At 37.4% G+C, this 24,808-nt stretch overlaps 1 protein-coding gene across 1 annotated transcript; it reads right to left on the bottom strand.

The window, feature by feature from the left end:
- Positions 1-4,670: 4,670 nt before the first annotated feature.
- On the bottom strand, positions 4,671-14,325 carry LOC148866901 (large ribosomal subunit protein eL20z-like). The gene is made up of 4 exons (XM_088979714.1): positions 13,798-14,325; positions 12,130-12,205; positions 5,793-5,910; positions 4,671-4,912 (listed from the first exon to the last, which is right to left on the bottom strand). Exons 1-4 carry the CDS (start codon positions 14,108-14,110, stop codon positions 4,853-4,855), a joined length of 567 nt encoding a protein of 188 aa, XP_088835840.1. The 5' UTR covers positions 14,111-14,325; the 3' UTR covers positions 4,671-4,852.
- Positions 14,326-24,808: the final 10,483 nt, after the last annotated feature.

Genomic DNA, 24,808 nt, shown 5'->3' with positions numbered 1-24,808 from the left:
TGGTCTGGCCCTTTTTCTTGGCCAGGGCGCTCTCCAATATCATTCTTTTGGTGTCCAGTAGCATTTCTACTAAAAGAATCAAAAGATCAATACCTTGAAGCATAGTGACAGCTGACGTGTGAAGTAGCCGACACAGGGACTTCTCTTACCAAGAGAAGCATAGTTGAGCCTTGCAAAAACCAAAGGGAGCTTGGCCTCCACTAGGGGCTTGGCCTGAAGCGTTTCCAACACAAGGAGATGGGTTACCATGGAGGCTTCACCGTCCTAGAGCATTGGCTTGGCCTTCCTAGCAGCTAAATGCATCTCCCCCCAACCCGACTTGAAGGACCAACCCTCGGGATAGGAGATAAAGAAGAATTTACTCTTCCAGTTATGGATAGATGAAGGGTTGTCTACAAGTTGGCCTCAGCAGGGATGGAAGTAATACATGCTGGCCTCCGAGGTGTGCTTCCTCGGCACAAACATGGCTCAGAACATCTTCGACATCAAGACCACTTCTCGAAGTCAAGCCACCACCAACATGGCTAAGGGTGATCCTATACCACTTCAGCAGCTCGGTATCAGCGGATGAAGGGGAAACCTGAGGCTGAACTCTAGGAAGTGCTGGTAGACACAAATCTCCCCTTCCTCTGGCATCCACGACCGATCACTAGTGTCGGGGACCCTCAGCCTATAAGATTGAGGGATGTGGTACCTCCTGTTTAAGGATTTTACTTGGTCATAGTCAAGGACGCTATCATGCTCCGAGCATGACAGATGCTCTACATGCATCCCTCAGGTAGCGTACTTAGCCACCGTCCTCGGGCTGAGCTCGGCAACCGGTTCCCTCTCTATCACTAAGGGTGATCCCCCAGCCTCTCTAGGCACTTTGGAGTCGGCACTCTCACAAGGAGAGTCCTCGCCCCTTCAACTGCGTTTAGCGTCCCTAGGGGCGACCCTCTCCCTCGGCACCTCAACCTCTTAGCATGGGGTTGGGACCTCGGCAATCGATGAGCCTCGACTGGAGCTAACAAGGGTTGGGGTATGAAAGGAGCTCACTCCCTAGGAGCATGGGAGTTTATAGCATTCTGGGCTGGAGTCTGAGAAGACTTGGCAAGGTGTTTACCTAAGATGAAGACGAGGACAAAGATTTCTAAAGGCAAGAACTAATATCGAAGGTTCTCGAAAGCGAAGGACTCTAGGAAGCAAAGGCACTCAAAGGCAAATGGTGAGCAAATGTGTGACTGAGGCCCCTATTTAAAGGAGAATGGAAGGCTCGGATCGCGCCAAATCTAACAATTGCCAAACGACCACCTCTACTAACTCGTTCGCCAACCGACACGCATCACCTGCCTCGGGAAGACGAAATGATGCCGAGCGAACCAATCTGCCTCCTCACTATGACTCGCTGGTCCAACTAGTCGCATTGACTTAGTAGGAGCACGGCCCCTGTTCACCCGCATTCCGTCCCTCCAACGGCAGCGACTTCGCAACCCGTCGCAGGCACGGCTCCAACTCACCAATTTAGGGACCTGCGACCCACGCAACCAGGACCTGGCACCGGGGCACGCTTCCCTTACGGCCCACAGCATCACAAAAATAAACTCCCTCACAAAGCGGCCAAGTTACCAATTCGAGCACCCTAGCATTCCCTCCTCGGCAACCTTAGCCGAGGCTGAGGCCTCAACGGATTCTCCATCAAACTGGCAAGGCGTCGGAGGACATACCCTGCATCCACACAAGGCTGGGGGGCAAGTCTCCCCCTTGTCCACACATAATGGTAGCCTCGGAGCCGAAGTCGAGGCCCCCTACATGAGCAGCCGAGGCCGAGGCCCTACAGAAGCCTCGACTGCCACCCATGAAGAACGAAGTCAAGCCGATACCACCGTAGGCCACTATGTGGGCAAAAGGCCCATCGACACCTCCCAGTACGAACCAATGCACTCCCTTTGGCCGACGCCGAGGTCCTCTCATCTTAGACCTCCACCATGGCCTCGGGAGTGGGGGGCAAATGATGTAGGCACAGATGGTCCTAACCATTTGCCAACTTACACACGTCGGGCAGCACACGTCAGAGCGCGACCAATCAATGTGCATGCAATGCCTAGCTTAGCGGGCTTCAAGGAACCAATGGTGCGGGGTCACTTGGCATGTTCAGATGGCCATGCACCCCGCATATGGACTCAATCCCCATCATCTGAGCTCACCTACCACCAAGCGGTTTCAAGTATAAATAAGAGGTAACCCCCCTCCAGGTAAAGGATCGAATACTTGAGCTTTCTCACTAGCACTTGAGATCTATTTCTCTCCAGTGACCTTGTTTGGGTGCTCGCGCCTCCGACCTCGTCCATTCCACACCTTGGTACTAACTTGACCGTCGGAGAGACCCGAGGCCTCTAACATTTTCCCTCTTGTAGAATCGACCCCTTGGTCCTCAACTACCTTGGACACAAGACGCAGCGGATCTCGGACCTCAGATCTTTATCACCCAAGTCACTAGTCCTCAGACTCCTTAGACCTCGGACCTCGAGCGCCTCGGTCCTACTCGGGCTTAGGAGCGGATTGACAGTGTTGTCCTCGACCAATCCGAGCATCAACAGTGGCACTGATTTTTAGATAATCGACACCGATGCCAAAAATTGCCTAAAAAAGGAGATTGAAAAGCAAAATTTTTCATGCTTCGAATTCTCTTCTTTACCTTCCTCATGCATATCTTAAGTGGGACGTTTGGGAGGTTTAAAATGTCACATAAAAACCAACATTTCTGGTAAATAGAACATATATGGACTTATGGACAAAATTATTACTAATGAAACCCCCATCCTCCCTTTGGATATAAAAGCCACTGCACAATGCGAGAAATATGAGTAGGGGTGTCAACGGTATTTAAAAATCTAGTTTCAAATTCGATATTTGATAAAATCGAATTGAATTTGGATAATTCAAATATGTAATCGGTTGAATTTAAATATCCTATTCATACCGAATAGTTAATTGGATTTGAATTTGGATATGACCTGATTCGATTCGTTAAATATCTGAATTCAACTGATTATTTAATTCTCATATATAATATATAAAATATTTTATATAATTTATACATATAATTAAGTTATATAAATAATTTATATATTTATATACTGTATATCAATAAAATATTTATTAATTATCTAAAATAATTAATCAATTGAATTTGAATCAAATATTTGAATATTTAATCGGATTCGAATTCAGATGTTAATTTTTAATATCCGTCAGTTATCAAATCGAATTCAGATATCGGATTTTTTAATCGGATTCGAATTCAGATATTGCATAATCCTATTCGAATTCGATCCGTACACACCCCCTAAATGCGAGTTATGGTTGAATAGGATCTTTAGAAGTCAAAATGGTGGACTAAGCAGGGTAACCCGTGAAAGCATATTTTTCCCTTAGATGGGAACAAATGGCTGGTGTATGGCCTTTAAACGGGAATATAAGGTCAAGTGAACCTTACATCCCCTATCTTTATGTTTTTGTAGGACTAAAAATACCAACTTTGCAAATTATAACCCCAAGCTGAGTTTAAAAGATGTTACAAAGAAGAAGATTTTATAACTCATAGTGCTTTGACCCAGGAGCTTTCATACCAAAATAGATGATCCGTTAGTCTTAAAATCATCCATATATAAATCATAGGGAAAATTCCTAATTAGTATATTATACTTTGGATCTAGTGTTATTTTGCCCCCCAAATTTTAAAATGCAACAATTCAGCACTCAAACTTTTAAAACATGTCAGTCTTGTATTTGCGATAACCAGCAATTAGGTGGCATTTGAAAAGATGCAAATGTCAGTCCAGTGTCATCTAATTTTCTTTATCAACCAAATAAGCATTGACAAAAAATGGGCAGTCCCAAATCCTTATTCTATTCAAAAAAGTTAAAGTCAAGTCTCAATGGACATTCTAATTACCCCAACTTTCTTGAATAAAAGAGTCAAGGATTTGGGACTATTCATTTTTTATCAATGTTTGAATGGTTGATAAAGAAAATTAAATGACACTCAAAGGGCATTTATCATTATAAGTGCCACTCAACCATTGGTTAACAACAGGTACTGGATTGGCAGGTTTTAAAAATTTGGATACTGAATTGTTGGTTTTAAAGTCCAAGGGATCAAAGTGACAGTAAACCCCAAGTACATGGGAAATTTTCCCTAAATTATATTATAATTGACCCGATGATTTAAGGCCTTGTTTGGGATGATTTTTTTGTTTGGGGCAAACTGCATTTAACGAGCCACTTTGGCTGAACACAATGTTCTGTATAAGCTACTCAAAATTTTCGTGTGGGCCCCAGCTCGAAATGCCAAGTTGCCAAAACTGCATCTTAAAAACCCTCTAAAACGGAAACTAAGACCTAAGAGAAATATTTATGGTACTAAATAAACTCTCACATGCAGGCTTCATTTCTTTCTCTCGCCTCACATGCAAGCTTTTGTATGTTATGAATTTGATCGTCAAAGTATGCCTGAGTATATCTATTCCAGTTGTACTGGTTCATGGATATCTTGCATATTGATCAAGTCCAAGCTGTATATAAATATGTGATTAGCAGTTCATAAACAAAAGTAATTTGAACGCCCAAGAACATTATTGCTCACATAAAAGAAAGAACGAAACGAAACAGAAGAAACAAAATCGATATGTAAAGAAAAAAACACCCAAGAACTTCATGATCACTTTACAAGTTTATATAAGATATTTTCAATGCAAACCAAAGCCTGCACAAGGTCATTGTATTAAATAAATAACATCATCCAAATTATTTCCAGAATTCACGGGTGCGAATATACATCTATTTTTCAGTCTTTACAACGCACAGGGTATCACCGAGACTGAGTCCCCTCTGTTGCACCAATGATAGCTGCAATGGAAGCAAGAATGGCCTGCTCACGAGCAAACACAAGAGTTAAAAAGAAAGAAAAAAATACGTTAAGAGCATTCTTCTGCCTAATCTGATTAAAATCCTAAATTAAATCACATAAGTTGCAAATTAACAACTTTCCCAACAACCCAATCCAATTATACTAAGAAATCATATATACCCAATCTAAGTAATAAGCAAGAACCATTGATATCTAAAACGCAGTTCAAAGAGAACGAAATCTTAGAAGCCTCAATGCTGTGTCAACTTCAAAATAGAACATCACCAACACTTCAAGAAACCCTGATTCGATATTGGTCTCATTTTTCAGGAACTATAATATATTTTGGAAACGTGAAACATCTAAGACGTGACATAAAAATAAGTTGTGTTCAGCTTGGGCTTAAACCTAGGGGTTGGGCCAGGCCTAGGGCCAAGGTCCAGCTCTTGGGGTTGAGCTCAGGTTGACCCTTAACATATGGGAGAAGTGCAATTTATATGCATGTCCAATCAAGAAATCCCCATCAGATGGATGGTATAGATCTTCCACATCAATGGTCAACCCCCACATGATGGAGATGTCATCCATGTCCACCACAACAGAAAAGAATATGCTGTGCCATTCTGAAATGCAAAAAGCTCCTTGCACATGCAATAACTGGGATTGAAAGAACAAAAACTATTTCTCATAAAGAAACAAAAAGTATAGGTAAACATAAGCCATGCATGTTTCTGTGATGAGTGTGCTTTTGGGGATTTAAAATAACTGGGTTTGAAACAAGAAACATAATTATTAATTTCGTGACCATGTCTGCCATATCAAATAAGGAAACAATCATACTACCAGAAAAACAAGATCTCCTTTATCAAATACCATTGAAATGGTGGATCAAGAAACTTACAGCAATTGTGCATGCAATATATCCCGGTTTCTCTCTATAATCCATTGTTCTGACAAAAAGTAAAACAAATGCTCCAACATACCAGGGAATGGCCGCAAGAAAGAACCCAATGATAAACCTTCATTTAAATCACAAAACAATATTTATCACCAAAACACATGTTCACCAGGAAACCCAACTGAAAATTCCAGGATCAAATACTGAGAATAAAAGAAAATGAAGAAAATTGATAATATGGAATCTGAAAGGCACAAGGCAGTTCATCTTGGAAAAGTAACTCCAAAACCAAATGCAAACCATTTCACTTGTAATATCAAAAATAGGTGCCTTAAAGAAATACTAGTTTTGATTTCAAAATAAACAGAACTACAAAATCCTGAACTATATTGCCAACCCATTGAATTACGATAAAATACTATGAGATCCAAAAAACTAAGATCCTAGTATCACAACAGCTTATTCCCACTCTTTCATTCAGTATGTGAAAATACAGTAAAATTACCATTATACCCTTTCTATTTGTCAACAATACAATAATTCAATAGGCCCTAATACGGTTCAAACACTCCCCCTCATGCTGATGCATAGATATCACAATAACTAGCTTGTTTAGAGTACACTTGAGTTGAACAACTGCTTTTGTGATTGTGAGGATATCTGTTTGATTATCAGTTCTCAAAAAGGGTAGGCATATCTCATAGAGGCAACCTTCTCTTTAATGAAATGCCAGTCCACTTCAATGTGCTTGGTTTGTCATGCTGCACTGAGTTGTGTGTAATACTAATTACAACCTTGTCATCATAATCTAGATTCATTGGGCCTTATGTCTGTCACCCCGATTCCTGTAATTTTAACTAGAAGTTCACAACTTCCATGTGCCATGGTGTTGTACTAAGCTTCTACACTAAAACATGCCACAGTCGGCTGCTTTTTGCTCCACTAGATAGCTACTTTAACCCCCAAAGTGTAATATCCAATACCTGATTTCCTATCAACAACCGGTAGACATGACTCATGAGCAATGTTTTCTACATTTCTAACATTGAGAAAAGGATTTGGCTGCTGCATCCCATATTTCCTTAGCCATCCTAAGGAGGGGGAAAAAACTTACTGGTGTGAGGGAGCATCTACTTTAAGAGCCAAAACATCATCATTATGTTCTTTTTTTTTTTAATTTCTTTTGAAGGGCTACACAATAACCCCCAACCCAGGTGCAGGTGGGATTTGACCACAAGTCTCTGCTACATCCAGCAGGAGACCTTACCAACCAGTTCGTTGGCACCTTTCTATCATCATGAGCAAGGTTCAAAATTTTGGTCCCTATCAGTCAATACGTATCGTATCTTTAAGGGGTCAGCATGGAAAACGCTATAAAAGCATTTCTTTCGTGTTTTTTCATCATGCTGCTGACCCCGTATCATGACCGTATTGGAGCGTATCAGGGTGTATTGGCCGATACAGTACGATTTCCTATATGCAAAAAATGAATTAAAATTTTTTGAGAAAAAGAGGCTTCTAATTCTCTCCAAAAGCCTTCTTTCTCTCCCAAACTCACCAAATCATCTCTACAAATTTTTTGGATTGTAATATCTTTAAATAAAACCCCAAAACAACCTCCAATACTCAAGATTTTTGAGGTTATTTTCAACTTTTTACAAAATTTGCAAAAAAAAATACTTTTTTTCAATTTATTCAATAGCATGCTACAATTATATATATATATATATATATATATATATATATATATATATATATATAGATGTATTTAATTTTTTGAAAAAAGTTTCAAAAAAATGAAAAATAACAAAAAAAATCAAAATTTCATATTTTTGGTGTAATTTGCCCATGAAGAATAATTGTGTCATAGATCTTAGTGACCTACCATATCCATAGATCTATTGAAATTTCTAAACTATTCGTTTTTTATTTTTTTGTAATTTTTTGAATAAAAACAATTATTTTTTTCAATTTTAGTATGAACAAATATTTATTTTTTTGTAAAAATAAAAATATTTGTTTTTTTAACTTTTTTTATTTTTAAATATTTTTTCCAATTTTTAATTCATAGATCTATTGAAATTTATTGTAAAATATTTATTTGTTATTTTATGTAATATTTATTTTTTTCTAATTTTTGGTGTGATCTAACCATAATATTTACCATGTTGTAAATCTATGGATGATCTACCACATCCATAAAATGATTTTTCTGTTGCATTTTATTTTTTTAATTTTTGTTATAAGTTTTGTAATAAAAATAAAATAATTGTTTGAATAAGAAATAAATAATTGTTTAAACAAGTATAGAAAATGTTTCATTAAATAATTATTAAGCTTATATTTTGTAGTTATAACCTTATTAGGGATACCCTTATGTTGCCTTATGTTGATTATGACATTTTTTTTTCATAAAAATCAATAAAGGACATTATTTTTATGTATATATAGCTCATTCAGGCCCTATATTTAATGTTATTGATGTATATTTATGATTTATTGGAGTATCTATACTGTTTTCATGTGTTTCCATCACTCCATGCATATCTTAATTTTTTGTCCATATCCATGCATATCCAAGGCATATCCTAATATGTCTCTTAAATTTGTCTTTCTGATACACTTAGTGTTTCTGATACTTTGAACCTTCATGAGGTTCTTAGAATCCCATTTTTCAAACTTGGGGTTCATTCTCACTAGGTTCCTTTGTTTACATCTATGACTGATGTAAGAATGAGCCAACTGTGACCACACAAGGGAATTATTCTCATTAAGTTCCACAGTTCCACTAAATTGATCTGTTTGAACCATTGAACTAGGGAACCTAGCACCACAAGAACCATCCTTAGTTCCAAACTATCCAATCTCAGCAGGCGTGGTGTGACAATACCACTGCTTCAAGAACCCTGGGAGAAAAGAGCATGCTCAGAGTGTCTATACTTCAGTCCTTATGACGTCTTGTCAAGAATACAAACTTTACCCACACATTTCCATCATACTACAAACACCTATCTTTGAGTTGAATGTTGTGATTGATTTCTGGGTCACAGAACATCAAGTAATAGAAAAAAACCGCTTTGGCAGTAAATATGGTCTGAGAAACACAAAAAAATAGTATAAATGTTGTGTGACCACTTCCAAAAGATCCACAAAAGTGAAATTGAACTAAATCCACCTAACTTGAATATTAAAAATGCCTTCTTATGACCTATTAGACAGATTTTAGAGTTTCTACTTTTCTATTTTTCCACAAAAATCAGAAAAAAAATATTTGTCTTCCTCAAGAAATCATGAAGGCTTTGTTTTTTGCAGTGCAAATTCATTTGCATTGGCACAAAAGTATGGGAGTGCAAATGAGTTGAGAGCAAATTCTGGTTTGCTAATTTGTTTAAGTTTAGACTTTGTTTGTTTGTTTGGTTGCAAATTAAGTAAAGCAAAGACTGAAGCAAAGTAAAACCTAAAGTAAAAATGATCTAGAGCTTACACTCTAATGACTTTTTCCTATTGCAAATTAATTTGCGCTAGAAACAAATGGAGTAAGAAAAATTGTAATTTAACCAGTAAATACTCTATTATAACATGGGGTGACCATACAGATCTGATGGCCTGATGCCACCAAGTCAACTAAGCGATGTCATCTTTGGACCAAACAATCAATCTAGAGAAATTCTGTGTGATGTGATTCCTACATTGATACCAAGTACTAAATTATGTTGAAAAATAGTCAATATGTAAGAGAAAACGGTTGAAAAGAAAATAATAAGGGAAGTTTGAAATAAAATATTTTGACAACCTATTCCACTCTTTTATTCATTAAGAGGAAATGCAGTACAGTGACCATTATAACCTTGCTAGTGTACTTTGAATATATCAAAAAATCCAGAGAATGGTTGCTGGTTTTCTTCTAGTAGCAGAGAAATACTAGAAAATAACAAAGAAAAGAGAAGAAACCACTTGTTTCTTCAACACTGATTACAAGAGGAGAAAGGAACAACTGTGGACAAGAAGTCAAGAACAAAGTATAACTCCTCCAATCCTTCCTCAAAACTTTGACAAAAGTAGAAATGTGGCAATTACTAAAACTGTAACCATCTCCTAGTTAGATCAAAACTCCTAAAATAGAAACTCAGCAAAATGTTAGTTCACTTAAACTAATAGTTTCTTGAACAAATTAGGAAACTACTAATTGCAGACCTTCCAAGAACATAGGACACTCCATGAAAAAAATAAAGTTAGTTTGAAAGCATACAAATAGAAACTATTGTCAGCTTTCAAATCTAAGTGCAGCCATTAGTTCCTTCTTCCTCTCTCATATATTTTAGTAACTCTGGTATGCTCAAATCTTTCCAGAAATTGATTTGCTATATCCTTTATTGCTGTAGAGGAATGCACTACATCAGAATTAAGGCACAAAACTAGGTACTAAGTTCCATCGTCTCAAATCTCCCAAAATACATTCAGAATTCCTCCTTAAATACCATTTCCTTGTATGTTTGAAAGCTTTTAGGACTAGCAACTAATTTGCTAGGAAGGGAAAAATATCCACATAAATCACTGATGGAGGACACTATAAGTCCCCAAAATTCTTTTATTTCATCTGTTTCTTAATACGATAAAGTTTTGTATTAAGGAAAAGTAGGGAAGGAACGTAGCTCTATAACATTATAATAACAATGGGGTAAGAATTCTAGTAAAGTCAACTTAACAAATCATGGTTGAAAAGAGGGGTCATATCCATTCTAATCTATCAAGGCCTATATCCATTGTTAAACAGTATATGCTAGAAAAGAACCAAAAGGGAGAGAGAAAGAGAGAGAGAGAGAGAGAGAGAGAGAGAGAGAGAGATTAACTGTATCTAGAAACAACTAATATTTGGTTTCACTTTTTGACAGGGTTGTGCACTTAGATGCATGGTAACACCATGAGATATTGTGCAAGCAGTGTAAGTAGAAATATTCTCCTGTAGGATTCAAGGGTTGGACCAACAGTAGGTATAACACTGCTCGCTCAGCACATCTATGGAAAACATACATATAAGATTACATTCTCCTATCAGTTTCTGGTCCGTCCTTAATAAGCATGCATGCTCTAATCAGAGCTCAACATGGAAACCACTAGATGTGAAAAGAGGGGAAAAGCCTCATCTTCTAAAGGAAGATGATGCCATGATGGCGAGGCAATATTCAAACCTTTGAAGCAAGGAAAGTGGTGGTCTTACTATTGGAGACAGTGGCTTGGTCCTAGGGGTTTGAGGAATTTACTACTGTGATGGCTGTAGGTTCTTTGACATGAGAAAAAGGGGGGGGGGGGGGGGGGGGGCGTTGGCATATGGGGTCTGCAGATCTTGGTATCCATCTAAACAAACAACGAAGACAGTCTGCCAAGTTTTTTGCTTCTCTAGTCAGAAACTTAAAAGCCCATGGCTTCACCTCTAACCACAAACCATCCTATAACTACCCCAAGAAATTTATAAGAATCTTTCCTCTGTTTTCTCCAAAAGCTACCCCTATCAAAATCTTACAGGATTTTCCATTCAACAACCATTGAAACTGAACTTTGTTCCTCCTTCGATGGGGCTATCCAAGCTTAATTCACCTGTTGCCTACTGGATGCATAACCGGCAACCACAGTCCACCCTCTCAAGTTTGTTTCTTCCTCGTCTCTTTTCTCTTCTTCTATAGAATTTGTCTAATGTCTACATTTTAATCTTTACTACACATTTTGTTATCAATTAGGATTTTAAAACACCAATAAGCTCACCTCCCTAAATCAGTACTACAAAACTTGAAATTAGTTTCTCAAACTACCCATAATTCAAATTCTGATCCTTAGTATTTTGCTAATACCATTCAGATCAAATGGCATGGACAATGATTTAATGGTGTTGGAACTCAAAAGGTCATTCCAATATGGTGGCTTGAGCAAGTATCATTAGAGTATCAAGTCAGATTTTGATTAAGATGTTTAAGGAGTTTATTAAAGTCTTTGGGCAATGCAATCAAGTTTTCTCAGCCAACAATTGAAATGAATCAAATTTCATATATGAAAATCCTAAAGGAGTTCAAAAAGAAATGCACATCAATTACGACAGAAAATAGATCCATAGTTGTTTTAAGTTCAGATTAGGAGGTAACTAAGTTAAGTGGTAATAGAATATGCCAGGTTAATCTTTCTTTGTTTTCCATCTCTTCTAGCAGTACTATCTTTTCTTCCTAATAAAATTTTCATTTCCGATCCAACCCCCTGCCCCCAAACAGACATGTTATTTTCCCAGTTAAACTATATGAATGAATCCTTAAAACATGGAGAAAAATAAAAGAAATTATGTTATTGAACTTACAAAAACCAGCCACAACCAATACCACAACAAGGAAGACGGCGTTCTCTTATAGGTCTTCCTTCAGCAATTGCATAACCTACAATGGCATCAACAATATTAGAACCTGGAAAGATCACATGCATAACAAAGATGCAAATTTTCATATTCAATTCAAGGTTCTCTTTGTGGTGTCAATGAATGATATAGAATTTTCATAAACCATACATGCCCGCTTGCATTATTGTCTAATCAGTGTAACTTCTAAAGTGACCATTTAATGCTAGATCAAAATTTCCACTTATGGTAGTTACATTTCTCGCCCTACATAGGGAACATATGGACATGAATCTTTCATCTGCAAGTGGGAACTACTTTTCAGGCCATTCATGCTCCCATTAGGGCTGTGTACAATAATCTAGACACCAGATTAATAATACAATTTGGGTTAAATATCCAAGATCATACATGGCAGTAAAGAATTAAAACTTTTTAATCCCTAGAAAGTGATGAGACCACACCCCTATACTTGAATCTTTTCCAAGCTATAAAAAGGTTTCTAATAAGATGTAATAAACTTAAAGAATGTAACCTATCAAAAGAAAAAAGTAGAACCTGAAAGAAAGTAATTGAGGTGTTCTCAAGAAATAAATAACCAAGGAGCCCAAAAAAATTCTTCTTGTACGAAGACACAAAGTTTGATGGAAACTAAGGAAGAGGTTTAGAAATAAAGGTGACCAACATGTGCAGTTACACAAAAGTTAGTTTACTAGAATTACAACTAGTTTTTGTTCAATTAGGAGATGAAGCATTTTTCAGAATTCAGATCTGCCAATTTGCTTAAAGCATTTGTTAATTCATATAAACTCCAGCAAGAGAACTTCTCTGTGTTATCAATTTACTAAGCTCCTCACATAAATATTCAAACCCCCTCCTATTAAACCTTTGGTTGGAAGATGAGAGTTTGACTCATTTCACACTCAACCCACAGATCCTGTTTCATAGGTTGACCAGTGAACCGGTTACTAGGATCCAATTCGGTATCAACCCATTCAACTTGTAAGGTTAATTTGCTATATTAACAAGGTCAGTTTGCTGTATTAATGAATTTATCCCATGTCATACAGGAATCCATTTTTGTTCAGTTTATTAAATCAATTCATTGCAAAGAAAAATAATAGGTCCTCTATTATAGATATAGATGAAAGATTAAAATTCACAAAAATCCTTCCCTTGTGTGTTTTCTCATGCCATAAATTTAGCTTTGATTCAGGTAACTTGATTTGTAGTCAGTACAATGAATCCGGCAGCCATAGTTCAACCTACTGTTGTTGGAGAAAAAACGGAACCCTTTTCTACCCAGGGTTCAGGATTAACCGAGATAAAGTTAGAGATATAACATCAAACTTACTTTTAGAATGACTCGGAAGAGTTTAATTAACTAGATCGAATTACAACTTTATTAAGATCCGAACCGTAAAGCAAAACAAAAATCCAAAAATAAAAATAAAACATAATCTTCCTTGTTAAGTCACCACGACAATTCAGAAACAAATCTTCCTTGTTATCATTACACTCCACCAGTAATTTTAGCCCTCACAAGATCAGTACAGATTCGTTAGGGTTTTCAAATTTCAACAACGACCCTCCAATTAACAAAGTTATGCAAAAACGGAGAAGATAGTCCCTTACCTGGAACAGTTTGATAGCCATGAGCGTAATAAGCAGGAGCAGGAGGGAGGTGATAAGGAGGAGCAGAAGGACCGTGATAAGGAGGAGCAGAGGGACCGTGATAAGGAGGAGCAGAAGGACCGTGATAAGGAGAAGCGGAAGAGTCGTGATAAAGAGGAGCAGAAGGGGCGGAGGCCCCCGGCGGTGGAACCGGCTGAGGGAATCCCATGGCAGGCTGTGAATAGTTCGGAACGCCTTGAAACGTCCCATAATACTGTTGCTGCGGTTGGCTCCGATCGCCAACCAATCCTTTACTCTTCCCTTCTTCAATCATCTTCAGAGAAATAACAGGAAACTAGGGTAAGGGTTTTCTCTTCTCGATCGAATAGTCTTCTTCTTCTTCTTCTTCTTCTTCTTCTCTGCAATTATTTCCTTTTTTTTATTAATTTCCTTTTTCCATTGGGACAAGCTACGTTATTGTTATTACAGTTGAAATCCATCGGATGGATCTTGCGCCAAGGCCTTTGGGCTGGACCATGGAGCGTGTCCGATATCTGATAAGACCAAGTTGCTGTAGTAGACAACTTGGGTGGGCCCACGTGGGACAAAAATGGATTAAAATGATACCCAGGCCCAGATGTTAGATCAATTATTGTTTATTGATGAGAGATGCCCAAATGAAAAATTATTAGATTATCAGGACTCCTGGACACGTGTCGAATTTTGAATGCACGATAGATGGGGCCGTTGTTGGATGAGTCCATGTAAGCCAAGAAAGGAAGAGATAGTGGTGGTGAATTGACTGGTCCGAAGATATTGTTGGGCCAGCCGGCCAGCCTTTCCGGTAGCATAGATTTTCCTACACTCATGTGGTCGAAGGGTCTTTTGGGCTCGGTGTGTGGAAGGAGTACAAATACAAAAATGTACAGTATAAATACATATAAAATAATACAAAATATAAGATTATATATATATATATATATATATATATATATATATACTACTGTATTCCGTTTTATCTTAATTGTTTTTAATTTTTTTCTATTTTTGTTAATTTATTTTAATTTTTAAAAAAATCATGTAAGGGTTGACCTTTGAAGGTCTTAGGACAAGTAGGCATGACTAGCCCAAGCCCATGTATTGGCACGACACCACCTACTAAAGCATGGGGCAGACCACAAAATCAGGTTGTGCCCGCATGGTCCAGTTTACACCTTTAGGCTCAGTTTGGAAAGAGTTCAAATGCAAATATGCAGAGTCTAAAACCTTGCATTTTGTATTATATTATATACTAGCGGAGTATACTAGCAAAAATGCAAATATGCATAATATAATTGCAACCATTGCATTTGTTACATTAAAAAAGATAATAGTTTCTTAATAAGAAACTTGCAATTATAATTACTCGAGTTTTGAATACGACCATGTAGTGATAGTTCTGAGTTTTATTTCATAGTTGTCCTTTGTTTCACATCGAGAACTCCCAGTTGAATCGGACAGTTGAACATTCGACCTGAGAACCGTCTAGGCAGTCGGTTCCGTTTTACCCCAAACCCGGTCCCTAGCCAAAAATCGTTGAATCAGTCAACAACCTGTTGATTTGGGCGGTCAAACCGTTGACCCGTCAATCCATTCAACAGTCTTTGGCCATTTTTTATTTTTTAATTATATTTTTAATTTTTGTTGTCAAAACAGGCCATCCATTCGAACTGGATGGTCGAATCGTCAACCTAGAAACTAGTGTCCATAACATTTCTGTTTCTAGGTCGTTTTTTCTAGATGTCAATAATTAGACGAAATAACTTTGTAGTCATAGTCATGGGAAGGGTGGACATTGCAAGGGATTCTAAAACCTTGAAAGATAAATCCAAAGTGACCTTAAACACAGAAAAAAAATGACGGTAAATCCACCAAACTGGAAAGCCAAGGAAAAAATCAGAAAATTGAGTGCAAAGTTCCGATTGAGATGGAGCTAAGTAGACATGCAACCAAAGAAAGAGATAAAGCAGACCGTCTTGTAAGAAAAAAAAAAAACATTGCACAAGAAAATCCAAAGAAAAAACAAAAAGAAAGAAATAAAATGGTGGTAAACCTTAGACCGCTTTAGGGGATCTTGAAGAAGAAGACCAAACACACACACACACAAAAAAACAAAAAAAAAAAAAAAACAAAAAAACAAAAGAAGAAAATGAAAAGAAAGGAACATGCCGCACACGCTCGAATAAAGCCAACAATAGAAGAAATCTTTGAATAGTGAAAATTCAAAAGCATAAAAACCATGGTTTTTGAACCGTTGTTGACTCGAACAGACGGACATTTCGGCCTGGGAACCTGATAACTCTGTATTTTGATGCCTTAACGGGCATCATTTTAGGGTTACCTAAGCCTTAGAATAGTCAAAATGTGCCATTTTCCCAATTAAATTCAATATTGTGACCTCTGAGGATCCCTGTGCAAATCTTTGGAAAATTGGGGAAGTTTCAAAGCTGAAATGTAGTTTTTGGAAAGCTGTTGTGAATTCCAGTTGAGAGAGGGGGTGTTTCTGTGAAAAACTGAGCACAGAAGGGCGCCTCCTATCTACTAAACCCAGAATAACGTCTCTCCTACTGTACTAGCATACTCCCCTCTCCTTAGCAAACCCTAGGGCGCCTCCCCTCTCATTCTTTTCACCTCTAACAAACCCTAGCCGCCTCTAACTGCTAAATCCTCACCTTCCATTCCTTTTAATCTCCACCCTCCATTATAGAGCACCCTCTCTTTAGCATTCCAACCCTAGGGCGCCACCTAACTTCTAGTCCCTACCATTCAGCCTTTAGCCACTAGATCTCATCACTCTCTATCTCAATCATTCACTCTAGAGTGCCATCCACTAATTTTAATCTCCACCTTTTAGCCCTAGGCGCCTAAATCTCCATCATCCAATCTTAGGAGCCCAAATCTTAGCTATACATAATATTGGGTGCCATCTCCTTCTCTTCTCAGCCTTAGGATCACCTTAGAACAATCTTAACCCTCCATTCTAAACCCTAAGGCGCCCATATTTCTGCAAAAACCCAGTTGCCACCCCGCTCTTTCTTTCTAATCCCAGTTTTATCCACCCTTGTCTATAAAAATGACCCCAAGGGCCCTGAAAAAGGGGTTGGTCAATTCACCCAGTTCACAAGGATAAGGTTTCTTGAGGAAGAGAAGGACGCCCAGATCTTGTCAGGAGGGGTTTCTGCAAGCAATCCAGCCAATCTGTAACTACTGCCACTGGATTTGTTCAGCCATCATTTTCATTTTCTTTATTTTCTTTTATGTTATTTTTATTCCAGCAATCTTTTAGATTTAATTTCTGTTCGTTTGTGTGTTTTGCATATCTAAATTTGTCCAGTTCAAGGCTAAGGTGTCTCGAGGGGTTTGAGGGATGAACGGAGGGAGAAAGCTTGTATTTCGTCTTCCTGCACAGCTACCATCATTGGATCCGAATTTTGGATCACTTTTATTTGTTTCTTTTGTTGATTTCAATGTTTTTTTTTTAATTTCTGAACATTAATTATTGTCTTGTTTAATTCTGAACATTTAATTTCAGCATTAATAAATTTTATTTTCTTATTTTCTACAAATCCTAGATCCATTTTCCTTTTATTTGTCCAGAACAAAAAATAATAATTTTTATTCTTGCTTCCCTGTTAGTTCGACCCCTTCCTCACCATGTACTACGTTGTTTAAGGTTACATGAGAATTGAAAAAATTTATAAATCTCTAAACTGGTGTTCCGAAGTGGTTAACAACTCTTCTGGCAACACCAAGTTTTTGGCACCATTGTTGAGGATTCAACGGAGAAAATTTTTTATTTGCTTTGTCCAAATATGTTACATTATATTTTTTATTTTTGTTTGATTACTTAATTTGTAATCTCATTTTAATTCTTATTTTTCTTTGATTTTGCAGGACGTAATAGCAAAGGGTGGGGTACCGGAGCATTGTCGGACTGTTGAAGAAAAGAGAAGAGAAATTGGGATTGTGATTCAAGTGTAGTTGTCCCAATTTATTCTTTTTTTTTATTTTTGAATTCTTTTTGGTAAAATAGGGTTTCGATTTCTTAGTTAATTAATTTTTTTATAGATCTTATTTATTTATTTATTTAGTATTAATTTTTTGTTTTGTTCTTAGATCTATTTTTTTTCTTTGTTTTAATTTCTTGAGCAAAATAGAATTTTGTTTAGGATTGTTAGGTTCTATTTTTTTCTTTATTTTCAGATTAAAAACTCAATTTGTTTTTTTTTTATTTATTGTCGCATATTCTTTATTTTTTGTTATTTTTTGTTTAATCCTTAGAGTAGCAGTTTCTCTTGTTAGTATTTATTTTTGTAGTCGTTATTTTTTTAGCATAATTAGTCCTTTTACTTTTGGTTTGTTGTAATTATTTGCTACTTTATTTAATTGATTAATTAATTGTTGATTAGAAGATTATTCAAAATTTCGAATTTGAGTTTAAATTTTAAATTTGAATTTGAATTTGAATTTGAATTTGAATTTGAATTTAAATTTAAATTTCAAATTTTAAATTTTAAATGTCAAATTTCACAAGAAAATAATAAAAATTTGTTAAAAATTTAATTAATATTTAAAAATTTTTGCATTTGCATTCCAACATTTAGGGTTTGATATGCTCTTGAGCATGCACCATATAGGATTAATTAATTTCTGAAATTATCTTGTTAGTTGTTAATGTGTTAGGGTTTTTCATTTTTTTAATTGTTCTTTTTGGTGAATTATTTTTTTTTATCATTTTATGTTAAATTGTTGAATTGCATATTAGAGATAATTGTTCATGCATTGTTATTAGTTGCATTTAGTTTGTTTATTGTGTTTTTCGTTACTCCATTTAAGGGTAATCCAATTTAAATAAGATAAGGTGAGGATTTAATCACCCTTCCTTGGCCCAGAAGTCACCACCCTTTCATGTGCAGTTCACCCGAAACCTTAATTTAAAATTTGGATAGCAAGATCCTTTAGGGGGCCCCACACATTTGGTTCAAAAGTGTGCTGAATCATAAGAAAGCTTGTGATTACTTTCCATAATCGGTGATTAGTGTCTAAGGAAAGAAGTTACACGGCTAAGCCTAAGCGGGGTTTGTGGTTACTTAATTAGGTCCTTGCAAGAGCAAGGGGAGTCTCCCACATCCCCACCTCTTACTTGGCTAACTAAAGGAAGTGGTGCAATTCCAAGTGAACCTAAGAGGATTCACATTGGTTGAACCAATAGTTTAGGAAAACTTAAGTCATCCTGTAGGTCATTTGTTTGAATTGCTTGCATTTTTTAAAATTTAAAAATTCAATTTTGAATTTAAATTTTAGGAATTTAAAATTCAAAATCTAAATTGGAATTTAAATTTCAAAAATTTAAACTTCAAATTTCAAAAAAAAAAGAGAAAATAAAAAAATTTAAAAATTTTCAAATTTGAATTTAAATTTTAGGAATTTAAATTTCAAAATCTAAATTTGAATTTAAAATTCAAAATTTTAAATTTCAAATTTCAAAAAAAAAAAGAAAAAAAAGAAGAAAATGGACTTTTGAGTTGTATGTTGGGAAGGAGATCTCTAAGGAGAGAAATAGTAGAACCCATACCTGAGATAGAGAGATACCTCCATCACCAACAACGCAACCAAACGGCCGGGATCAATGATGAACAACCTAGAATGTTGAAGGAGTATTTCACTCTGACCCAGTATAGCCCTTCATCTTGCATACAATTGTAGGATACCCAAGCCTTGCAGTATGAGATTAAATCAAGTGCAATCCAAATGCTCCCCTCTTTCTACAGGAACCCGAGTGAGGACTCATACAAACACAAAGATGAGTTTTTAGAAATCTGTTCCATTGCAAGGATTCAAAACTTTAATGACGATGCCCTTAGACTAACTCTTTTCCCCTTCTCCTTGAAAGACAAGGCCAAGCACTAGTTGGGAACTATAGGGAGACCTATTAGAACTTGGGTAGAAATGCAACAAGAATTCCTTAGAAAGTTCTACCCAATAGGACAAACCAACACCATGAGAAGAGCCATCACTAGATTCACCCAAACACTGGGTGAACAAATTCACGAGTCTTGGGAGAGAATGAAAGAGTTGTTGAGAAAGTGCCCACACCATGGCCTGTCCAAGTGGCAAATTGTCCAAGCCTTCTATGAAGTATTGGCTGATCAATACAAGCAAATGGTAGATGCATCCTGTGGCGGGGCATTTATGAGCAAAAGTGAGGATGAAGTGTATGCTCTTTTTGAGACAGAGTGAAAATTCCATCAACAATGGATCATTGTATTCCTATGAGATGTCGGTGGGACCCTCAAAGAGGGCAGGGCTCTACGAAGTCAGGAATAGTATAAAGCCCGAGGCAAGAATGGACCTGAATGCAATCTCTAGAAAATTGGACAAGGTAGATCTTCTAGACCAAAAGCTTGATCAATTCTTCACCTATAACCAGCAACCGAACCCATCTACACCTTATCCTAAAGTTTGTTCCATTTGTACTAGCCCGGCCCACCAAGTTGATGATTGTCCAATGGCGGTCCAATTTCTGTCATTTATCCAAGAATAGGTTCAAGCAGCCGAGAGTTTCTAGAGGCCTAATAATGATCCATTTTCAAATACTCACAACTCTGGGTGGAGAAATCACCCTAACTTTTCTTGGAGGACACATTAACCTAACATACAGTCCCAGCAGTACCATCCATCCAACTCTATGGCCCAACAATTTCAGAGGCCACAAGTGTAGAGCCAATTCTAGCAGATTTACCCTAAGAACCAGTCGGTCCAACCTTATCAGGTTTACCCACAACCTCCTCAGACCACTACAGTCGATGACAAATTCATGTAGCTTCAGTAGCTGATCCTAACTTAGTAGCAGTCCATTGCTAGATTAGAAAGCCAAATGAGAAAGCTAGCCGAAGCCAATGCAAGGAGAGAAGTAAGTCAACTACTGAGTCAACCGGTTGCAAATCCTAGAAATCATCCACTTGGTTTTCCTCCACAGTAGGTTCAACCCCCTCCTAAGAACCCTTAGTTTGAAAATACCAATGCCATCACGTTCTTAAGGAGTGTGAGGATTTTAGAGGACCCGTATGAGAAAAAGACATTTGAAAACATCAGTGAAGAAGAAAATGAGCAAAAAGACCATAAGTTGGGGGGGGTGGAAGAAAAATGAAAGAAAAATTAGAAGAACCTATAGTGAACCGACTTGTACTTCTCTTTCCAACCGCACTCACAACTAGGCTGTTGCAAAAGACGAAAGAGACTCACAATAAGGAGATAAGGGAGTTATTCAAGTAGGTCCATATTAACATCCCTCTCCTCAACGTGATCCAACATGTCCCAGCCTACACAAAGTTCTTGAAAGAGTTGTGTACTCAAAAGAGGGAGCCATGATCGCCCCCACAAAAAGTGATGCTCTCGACAGATGTTAGTGCGGTTTTCCTAACCAACTTCCCCGGAAAATGAAAGACCCTGGTGCTCCTTTAATTTGCTATGTCACCTCTGGAATTATCTCCGATCGAGCCCTATTGGATCTTGGGGCCAATGTAAATCTGCTCCACTCTATCATTTATGAAAGGTTTAGGATTGGCGAGTTAAAACCTACCCCGGTAATTCTATAACTCGCTGATCATTCAATCAAGACTTCTCGAGGTGTTATTGATGATGTCATTGTTAAGGCATAGGATTGTTACTTCCCAGTGGATTTTATCGTCCTAGACATGACCCCAACCGAGGAACTGAACCATAACTCGATAATCTTAGGATGCTCATTTCTAGCAACGGCTAATGCAAGCATTAATTGTAAATCGGTAGAAATGGACATTTCATTTGGGGAGCAGAAAGTTCAGTTAAATGTATTTAGTGCCACTAAGTATCCAAACCTAGGGGAAGATGAGTTCATGGTTAATGTAGTGGACGATTTTGTAGATGCCCTATCTACCCCTTGGTTAGCCCAATCTGAGCCCTGTGTGTGTAAAGAAGAAAGCGAGTCTGGGAGTGTAGATGAGAGAAGTGTGTGAATGTGTCTAGCTGAAGATAGTAAACTTAGTGCTGGTTGGGAGGCAACCCAACGTAGTTTTCAGTGGCTTGTACTTTTAGGATTAAAGTTTTTATTTCTTTTCCCGATTCGAGACCAGTTGATAGACCTTGAACCCTTTGGGAAAACCCTCTTGATTGTCCCCTTTGGCCCAAGTCCCATTGCAACATTCTAGTCATGCAATTAGAGACAATAGCACTTAAGTTAGGGGGTGAGGAAAGAGAGAAAAATTGAAAAAAAAATGCTAAGCCTTTAGAAATGCAGAACTAAAAATTTTTTACTGAGAAATTTTTATGTTTTTCCATTAAAAGAGATTCCCAAACAGAAAAAGTTGAGGAAACTAATAGAAGAATATTGAATTTTGTAGAAATTGGTAGCAAGTGACAGGAGTTAAATTGGTCTTATTTGAATATTGTCAAAATCGTTTAGAAATTGAAAATACTCCCAAGTTTGCCACTACCAAGATAACAAGAGAAAGATTGAGAAATTAGACGCAAAATTCTTCAAATTATTAGAGGACAGTAGACTACCCTGAACAGTGTTTCCAAAAAAAAAAAGAAAATAAAAGGTCAATGGACACCCTAGACTTAGTAACCGGGTCTCTTCACCTAAGTCAAGTGTCAAGATTCGCGTTAAATGAAAAAGGGAATGCCAAAGACAATCACCTAAAACTTAGTAACCGAGTCTCTTTACCTAAGGCAAGTGTTGAGATTTGCGTCAAACGGTGAAAAGTAGCAATAAAAATAAGTGTGCATCTCAAAGTTCAAGGGTAGAAATCCATTGTCATAAATGGTAAGAAGAATACTTGCCCGATTTTGAAATCAATATCAGATTTTCTTGACAAACTTCAAATGGAAGAGTATACAAGATTTTTATCCTTTAAGCTAAGTTTTTGAAATATTCAAAGCAAGACAATTTTACCCTTTAAGCCCAATACTGATCTATACAAAGTTGAGAATTCTGGAATCAAGATACTTGGTTCATTTTGTCAATGATGATCTTGCAATGGGAATGACTTCTTTCTTTACTTAGTGTAATTTTAAGGTTGCATTGCTAAGGGACTAGCAATCGTTAAGTTGGGGGTGTGATAACTTTGTATTTTGATGCCTTAACAGGCATCATTTTAGGGTTACCTAGGCCTTAGAATAGTCAAAACGTGTCATTTTCCCAGTTAAATTCAATATTGTGACCTTTAAGGATCCTTGTGCAAATCCAGGGAAAACTAGGGAAGTTTCAAGGCTGAAATGCAGTTTTTGGGAAGTTGGTGTGAATTCCAACTGAGAGAGGGGGTGTTTCTATGAAAAATTGAGCACAAGAGGGCGCCTCCTATCTACTAAACCCAAAATGGCGTCTCTCCTACTGTATTAGCATACTCCCCTCTCCTTAGCAAACCCTACGACGCCTCCCCACTCATTATTTTCACCTCTAACAAACCCTAGCCGCCCCTAACTGCTAAATCCTCACCCTCCATTCCTTTTAATCTCCACCCTCCATTCTAGGGCACCCTCTCTTTAGCATTCTAACCCTAGGGAACCACTTAACTTCTAATCCCCACCATGATCTCAGCCTCCTATTTCACTCTCTATCTCAACCATTCACTCTAGGGCGCCACCAATTGCTTTTAATCTCCACTTTTCAGCCCTATGCGCCTAAATCTCCACCATCCAATCTTAGGAGCCCAAATCTCAGCCATACATAATATTGGGCGCCCTCTCCTTCTCTTCTCAGCCTTAGGATCACCTTAAAACAATCATAACCCTCCATTCTAAACCCTAAGAAGCCCATATTTCTGCAAAAACCCAGTTGTCGCCCCCTTCTCTATAAAAAGAATCCCAAGGGCCCAAGAAAAGGGGTTGTTCAACTTATCGAGTTCACAAGGCTAAGGTTTCTTGAGGAGTTCAAGGGTTGTAGAAGGGAATGACGCTTAGATCTTGTCAGGAGGGGTTCCTACAAACAGTCCAGTCAATTTATAACTACCGCCACTGGATTTGATCAGCCATCCTTTTCATTTTCTTTATTTTCTTTTATGTTCTTTTTATTCCAACAATCTTTTAGATTTAATTTTTGTTCGTTTGTATGTTTTGCAGATCTGAATTCATTCGATTCAAGGCTAAGGTGTCTCGAGGGGTCCGAGGGTTGAACGTAGGGAGAAAGCTTGTATTTCGTCTTCCCAAACAGCTACCACCACTAGATCTAAATTTTGGATCACTTTTATTTGTTTCTTTTGTTGATTTCAGTGTTCATTTAATTTCTAAACATTAATTATTGTTTTGTTTAATTCCGAACCTTTAATTTCAGCATTAATAAATTTTATTTTCTTATTTTCTACAAATCCTAGATCCATTTTCCTTTTATTTGTCCAGAACAAAAAATAATAATTTTTATTCTTGCTTCCCTGTGGGTTCAACCCCTTCCTCACCACGTACTACGTTGTTTAAGGTTACATGAGGATTATAAAAAGTTATAAATCTCTAAACTTGTGTTCCGAAGTGATTAACGACATGCTTTTGGAAACATCAAAACCGTCCAAGCAACCGGTTCCGTTTTACCCTAATCTCGATCCTTGGCCAACAACCGTTGAATCGGTCAATGACCCATTGACCCGAGCGGTCAAATGGTCAATATGTTGACCCATTAAATGGTTTTTGACCATTTCTTTTATTTTTTTAATTGGGAGCTATCTAGGCAACCGGTTCCATTTTATCCCAATCCCGTTACTTGGAAAAAAACTGTTGAATCAGTCAACGATCCATTGACCCGGGAAATCGAACCGATGACCCATTCAATGGTTTTTGGTCTTTTTTTATTTTTATTTTTATTTTTGTTGTCAGAACGGGCTGTCCGTTCGAACCGGACGGTCGAATTGTCAACCTGAAAACCGATGGCTAGAACAGTTCTGTTTTCGGGTCGTATGAGTCACACACTCAATTTTTTGCCTGTAATTTTTATTGTCAGAACGGGTAATTCGTTCGAACTAGA

The sequence above is a fragment of the Nelumbo lutea genome, chromosome 3, assembly GCF_056320005.1.
Source record: "Nelumbo lutea isolate HS-2025 chromosome 3, American lotus-T2T, whole genome shotgun sequence".
NCBI lineage: Eukaryota > Viridiplantae > Streptophyta > Magnoliopsida > Proteales > Nelumbonaceae > Nelumbo > Nelumbo lutea.
Note: the sequence above shows the minus strand (reverse complement) of the source record. Positions and strands in the feature narration are given on the sequence as shown.

Excerpts from the sequence above, each read along its gene's own strand:
- LOC148866901 (XM_088979714.1), bottom strand. The coding sequence starts at position 14,110 with ATGATTGAAGAAGGGAAGAGTAAAGGATTGGTTGGCGATCGGAGCCAA. Across the intron at positions 12,206-13,797 it reads TGGCTATCAAACTGTTCCAG|GTTATGCAATTGCTGAAGGA; the intron begins GTAAGGGACTAT and ends ATGCCATTGTAG. Across the intron at positions 5,911-12,129 it reads ATTGGTTGTGGCTGGTTTTT|GTTTATCATTGGGTTCTTTC; the intron begins GTAAGTTCAATA and ends ATTTAAATGAAG.